General features: G+C 45.8%; 1 protein-coding gene across 1 annotated transcript; it reads right to left on the minus strand.

Annotated features, from left to right (window-relative positions):
- Window positions 1–2,285: 2,285 nt before the first annotated feature.
- On the minus strand, window positions 2,286–5,558 carry LOC135399610 (uncharacterized). The gene is made up of 2 exons (XM_064631337.1): window positions 4,580–5,558; window positions 2,286–4,436 (listed from the first exon to the last, which is right to left on the minus strand). Exons 1-2 carry the CDS (start codon window positions 5,373–5,375, stop codon window positions 2,365–2,367), a joined length of 2,868 nt encoding a protein of 955 aa, XP_064487407.1. The 5' UTR covers window positions 5,376–5,558; the 3' UTR covers window positions 2,286–2,364.
- Between the last annotated feature and the right edge of the window lie 1,427 nt (window positions 5,559–6,985).

Below are 6,985 nucleotides of genomic sequence, written 5' to 3' on the forward strand. Positions count from 1 at the left end.
AGCTTGCGTGGCAAACATAAACACTGAGGAACACACCCATTCACTTCTGCTTTCTGAATTCGCGCTACAGGCGTGAGCCATTCGATAAGAATAAAGCACGCTGCTTGGAGAAAGCATATATATCATGTGCAGCTCACCCTACTCTATTGAAAACGCGATAAACCTTATTTTTCAAAACAAAAATTTCACGCAGTCGACATAATATACGGAAATATTGACAATATCACTAAAAGCCAAACACAAAGAACTTAATTGTCAAGTGGGGTCACAGCTTCACAAACGCGCACGCACACTCTCACATTTTTTGTGGCCACAACGAGCAAAAAACCAAAGTATATTCACAACCATATAAATCCATATTATTCCTCAGGTCAATAGTTATCCAACCGTCGTCAAAACTCGGAACACACATATGCGAATGCGAAACAATAGCTCTTCTCTCCGCATGTAATACAATATCGCCAGTCGACCATGACAAAAAAAGAAGAAATAGAGCAACTGAGGAATGAATGTTGTCTATACATCCAAGAAAAAAAACGGTGTCATGCTTTTGTGCAGCAATTAAAATACAGAAGGGGATTCATTCCTTTGTACTTTTATTTTCTTGCATCCACATATTTTGCACGAAATACTAAGGAGTGGAACGGGTAAAAGAAGAACAGCATTCGCTACACACTATAGCTCCTTTCATTTTTAAATCAAACCAGTTTGCATATGTTCATAAGCATACTACCATTCACTAAACAGGTGAGCCACTAATGGCTCAAATAAAATAAAATATCATTCCATCATCATTGACTGCAAACTTCACTGACTTCACAAACATCACTGACTTCACGCAGGGATAAGCAACTGCTGCGCGTCCTATTTTTTTATAAGAAACGCTAAAAAGTCTGACTCTCGACGTGTTAAACACTAACGACAGCAACAACAACAAAGGCTAGGCAGTTTTGTACTTATTTTGTCGTTTCCAGGAGCTCATTACTTTGTGCGGGTCAGTCATTTTATGTCAGCGGAAATTGGTGTTTTTCTCAGTTGATGGTAGTTTGTTAGCATGTGTTAATTTTTGAAGTCATAGCTGTTTTGTTATTCGAGCAGAAATGCAGGTATCTGGGGGGCTTAACGCTGCGGGTAGAAATTCCTGTCTCCGTGAGATGAACCCCCATTTCACTGTAATTTGTTCACTTTAAAGGAGCAGTCTAGAGGCCCACAACTTTGTTTCTATTTCTGGTCAGTATGGAATGTTAGGCGGCCGAAAGCAGTTTTCCCACAATTAGTGCAACCGTAGCTAAACGGGGACGCCTGCAATAGCTCCCCGAACCTCCCGCGCGCGAAACACCCTCCTTCGCCTTCACGATAGGCACGTGATGAGCGCCACCACACACGTCACTATGTGACGCAAGTGGTGAGAACGCTCCTCATTGGACTTCGGATCACATGATCGAGGTGAGCAACGTCGCCCAGGCCGGAGCGTCTGCTACCGCTTCGGAGACGCCATGCGTTCTCGGGCTTCGTGATGGGTGGAGGAGCCTATTTTGTGCCGTGCATAATAGGCACAAATAGGCTGCTCCTCCCGTTTTCAGCAAATCAGGGGCGAGAACGTTGTCATTCGGGATGATGGTTGGCTAGCAGCGTGCTATGTGGTGAAGTTCATTTCTAAGAGTGTAGACATGGAAATAGTCCCACAATATCGCAATCCACATTGGCAGTCCCACAGTATCCCATTACAGTGCAGAAACCCAGGTTTTTATGAAAACCATGGGTAAAACCCGTAGACATGGGAATAGTCCCACAATAGCATAATCCAGGTTGACAGTCCCACAGTATCCCATTATTGTGCAGAAACCCACATTATTAATGGAAAGCATGTGCAATACCCATACACATGGGAATTGTCCCAAAATACAAAAAGAAAGTCGCGTAGCCCACACAGTCACTTGGATTAAATTGCATGAAAAATTGATTAAATTATGTGAAATGAGGATTAAAATAATGAAATGAGGATTAATTCGGATGGCAAACGGATTAAATGTCATGGTATACCGATTAAAATGAGAGTTTTGGTCAACCTATTTACCGTTATTACCTGACTGGATGGACACGTTGATGGACACTATCTTGTCAATCAGGGTGCTGGAGCGTCCGGAAATATGACTCCTCACCACAGCCTAGTGATCAGACCAAAGACATGTCGCATGATACTGTACCATTTATTCCATTCGAGTCGCCACAATCACAGGTAGCGTATGAATAGCGTTGCGATAAGCGACGAATGTAACTGTCTATTGATAATCTGTACAACAAAATAAAAACCATATCGCATGTACTACAGCGGAGAACGTGATAGCAGCCGTCATGTATGAACTACCCAGGCTGATACAGTGACGATATGCATGTCAACTGAGCAACCTCTGTACAATTGTAGTACCTCCAAAAGTCTACGTTGCTCAAAAGAGAAATCTGGCACTGTTCTCTTGGAAGAAAGAGAGGTCCGGAGTTAACGGAGGAGCAGGTCATGAGACATGACAGAATAAAGTACAGTTCTTGCGCAGCTACAAAGTGTGCCGAATTTTTTTTCGAATGCTGTTCAAATATTGCACGCATTGCGTTGTAAGAGACATACGACCCCAGAGACCAGGAGAACGCTTCCGCACGCCAAGAGGACACATTTCCTTCGAAAGCTCTGATGCCCAGCCAATCCCGTATCGACGCCAGGCAGTCCATGTAGCTTTTAACCGATTTCCTCGTTTCCATGTCCCACCGTTTCGAAGGTCCAATGGCTCGTACCATCTCTCTGGCCACAAGGACACCCAAAGTTGGGTGATTCATGAAAAATGGAAGGACACCTGCTTTCTCGTTGTACCGGAACAATGGAGAACTCTGATACGCCGTTGGGATGAAGATCCAACTCTTCATCTCGCGGCGGAAACTCTGGAGTGACAGGTTCGATGCAACCTGGTGCGTGGCTAACGCGCTCCCTACGGTTGTCGGAAGCCAATCCAGGAGCAATTTCGTTTCGAACCTCTTGATGTCAAAAAAAGTAAACAGAAAGTCCTCGTCCTCAAGTAGAAGCTGATCGTAGGTGCTCTGCATGTTATCGAGCGCGGTATCCTCATATGCAATAATATCCAGATGATTTAAGGCAGTGTCGACTTCATGGCGGCTGATTTCTGTCATCCACTCAATTCCCTCGCCTTTCCTTGTAATACGGCTAAGCGAATTTGCGAGACCCTTCGCTTCTTCTGCCCTGCGGCTGTAATCCATCTTCCGTGTCACCAAGTAGGGCCACGTGTGAAACAGAGCCTGTTGGGTGATTCTAAAGCAGGTCGTGATTATGATGTCCGACGAAGCTCCAATAAGGTGTTGCCGTAGGTTGAAGAGGCGCAGAACGTTCGTCATCAAATGCACGGCGAAGTAGATACCTCTGGCGATAAGCGTGCTATTGCTCATGGTTAGCAGTACGTCGTCAATGGTGTCGAATCCGCACACCACCATAGTGTCATGGGTTGGAGTCAACGCTAGTCTTGGTGGTGCTAAGCTGTTTATCAAGTCGATGACTTCACTGACGCTAACGGGATAGAATAGTGGTGCCGTCTTCTTAATTCTCTTGTATTCTTCGTTACAAGGCTTTTTCAGAAGGCTGTCGAATTGCCGATCCCACTTCAACACTTGAAGCACATATGACTCAGCATCGTCCTTCTGGTATATTACCTTGACAACGTCTCTCACGTAACCTTCCATGTGGGGACTGAAGTCGTAGTCCCGATATCTAAAGGAAGCTTCGTGTACAGCGCTTTCCATGCGTTCTTGTACCGAGGCTGTAGATTTCAGGTAGAGGTAAGCTTTCTTTTCCTTGTTCTCAAAATGCAGGCTGAAGATCGTAGAAAAACCTCTGCTTAGTGACGCGTTAACTAAATAAGTTAACTGTTCGCCCAAACTTCCCACGTTGAGTAGCTGTGGTATGTTAAGCTCGTCACTAGTGTAGGCAGCAATGGTGTGAAGAGTATAGTTGCTGGATTCCATAAACCTATAGCATGTCCTGTAAAGTCTGGTCAAGACGTGCATGCCATACTTGTCTACAGGGATTTGCTCGGAACGAAATAGATTGGTGTTGAAGTGACGATGGAATTCCCCAATTGTGTACTCGATGAAACTGTGGACGCTTTGGGTTTTTAGCCATTTGTCGCATACATAGCCAAAGTAGTCAGTGCACGGATCGAAGGCATCGTTGAGCATTGAAGTCAGGCTGTTCTTTACTTCCCTGCATTCGGACGAGGTACAGTCGAATATGATGCCTGTTCCTGAATGCCCCAAGAAAAAGATGACGAGGAGGTATGCTATCGCCGGCACAAGGACAAGAAGAAGAAGAATCGTGACTGCAACGCAGATGAGTTCTGTTGTGGTAAGTGGTTCTCGCTCTGGGGCGTTGACGTCATCTGAAAAGCACAGACCTCTCAGATCGAGCACGTACCGCCAGAATAGGCAATGGGTACAAGTTGTGATATCGAGACTCCCTTACATCAGATTCTTCAGGGCAAAGCCAATAAGCGGCAAGGAACAATAACTGGCAACAACTCACCTTTGCTCTTTCCTGTAATGATGGCCCATATCTTCGCAAAACCGGCAATGAATGCAGGATGCTTTTTATGCGGATGTCGTTTCTGCTTGCTCGGAGCCTGAGCATCAGCTTTCTGCTGTGTCACTTTGGAACCCACTGCCGTTGATGGTTCATGTGGAGAAACAGCTCCAGAGGCATGAGGCGAGACTTCAAGTGGTGTTTCCGTTATAAGTTTTTCGACTTCCGCACGTTTCTCTTTCGATGGGTCGTCGACGTCCGGCGCGGGATGGGGATCCAGATTAAAAATGGCTTTATTCGCAGAATCAGGCTTGCGTTTCCAGCTGAACATTCTGAAGATGCTTTTCCTCCGAGGTGGATCTTGGCATTTTTCACCCTCGCTTTCACGCTTTTCATCTTGATCAGAAGTAGCACCCGCTGGCTGAGACGTAACATCTTCGACATCTGACATAAGTTCCATTAACGGGGGTTCAATATTATTTCCCTTCGGAAGCAGGTGTTCTTTGTTCACAGCGTGCATTGTTGGCCGTCTGTCTTTAGGGGCAGCATTCCAATTCAAGTCACCGAGGTCAACCCTGGTACTACGTCGGTGCGCAAGGTCGGGAGCAAACATACCCTGTTGCTGTTGGTCATGTTTTGGGGGCTCGTCTGGCGTAGATGGTGAGAAGCCGGCGTGTTTCGCGTGCGACTCGGACTTCTTAGAGAGTGTCGCAGCTTTGCCTTTCTTTCCTGACGTTTTCTTAGCAGATGACTTGGGCGGATCCTGCTGCCGCTTACGTTTGCCTTCGGCATCTTCCATGACCTAGGCCTACTGCAACACCAAGAGGAATGATGGTAGCGGCGCGGGCAAGATCCACTTCTATGACTCCGTACTCAAGTGGTATTCCGCACAGAGGAAGACGTAAATTGCCGAAATTAGTGCTATAGTGCTCCAACGTATTGCACGCACGTAAGGGTACTGTTCGACGGCAGGCATGCAAGAAGCAAGATGTACATCTTCTTCTTCGTCTTCTGCTTCACACTTTCTCGGGTCCACCGACGGAGGTTGCTCAATAAATGAATTCAGGACGAAATTAGAGTTCGTGTTCGTTCCGTGTTGTCCTGGTCTTTGCCTTAGACGGTTGACCTATGCATACATAGAAAACCGCAGGCTAATGGTATTGATTAGGATAGCTTTTTTACGGAGAGGACGGCGGACAGGAGAGCGTGACGGCGAGAGGAACTTCAACAGTGAACTTGTGGCTCACTGCCCCATGTGTCATTCGTCAGTACGATAAACACAGGGATAAGTGTCCTAATCATCCAAGTTCATTGTAACGCGAAGTTTCATATGCCGCGTATCATCTGCAGCACGAGCCCAGCAGTCAACCCATGACCCCGTCACGACCAGGTAATGTCTCTGCACAAGGCGTTAAAGTCACACTTATGAGTTCAGCTAAAGCGTGCAGAGGAGACCAGTGCTCCTTGCAAAGCCCAGGAATGAAAACAATGCTTGCCGTTGCGCCGTGATGTTAGGTCAGGGAGGTAGTGCGGGTGTCAACGCGAACAATACCCCAATAGTGTTTTCACATGGCCTCTAGCCGCTCTGTCAGATCATGGTACAGATCAGAGTTCACGCTGACTACATGCTCGATATACGTGGTGAAGTTCTTCATTATCTGCAACAAATTTGCATTTTACTGTTGTCATGGGATTTCTCGATCGGGCTGTTACTACGAAACCGTATTTTTCCTTGTTAGAGACAAATTAACAGAGATATTTTAACCAACTTTTTAATTATTGACTTTAGGGGGCACATTGCAATTGCGATATTAGAGCTTGATGTCCACATGGTCTGCTCGAGGCACTGATGAAGCCCAAAGGTAATCACAGCGCGCTCTACGGGCCTAAGGCCCAAATTTTTCAATGAGACTTTCCCTCTGTTGCTTTTGTTCCTTTCCTTATGAAGCAAAAAAGATACCTTCGTCAGAAGTTCGCCTTCTTTATCTAGTGATAGTTTTGAATTTGACTTATGCTCTCCTAACGAAATGAACCTTTATTGCTTCTAGCAGCTCGTCTGACGGAGAGAATACAGAGCATCACTCTGCAAACCGCGTCTTAAAGACAAGCTATCGTCCCTTAGTTTCAGCCAAAAATGTTTCAAAGTTGTACCACGTAGTTTTCACAACAGACGATTTCAAGAAATCCCAGTGCTGCATGGGGCACGCGTTGCACCATGAGCGCTTATTTGAATGGGAATCAGAGAATCGCCTATTGTATTTCGTTTCCAATGACCACACGTGCTAACGTTGACGTAGTAACGATACCCACGCGGTATATGTTGCCAAATATTGCAACATGAACATCATACGTCAGAGCAGGGCTCCTGCTTGAGCCAATAAGAAAACAAGAGCTAGAGCTAGAAAACAA

Source organism: Ornithodoros turicata, chromosome 7 (assembly GCF_037126465.1).
Source record: "Ornithodoros turicata isolate Travis chromosome 7, ASM3712646v1, whole genome shotgun sequence".
In the NCBI taxonomy this organism is placed as follows: domain Eukaryota; kingdom Metazoa; phylum Arthropoda; class Arachnida; order Ixodida; family Argasidae; genus Ornithodoros; species Ornithodoros turicata.

Coding starts and splice junctions, on each gene's coding strand:
- LOC135399610 (XM_064631337.1), bottom strand. CDS start 5,375: ATGGAAGATGCCGAAGGCAAACGTAAGCGGCAGCAGGATCCGCCCAAG. Junction 4,437..4,579: donor CATTACAGGAAAGAGCAAAG/GTGAGTTGTTGC, acceptor TGTGCTTTTCAG/ATGACGTCAACGCCCCAGAG.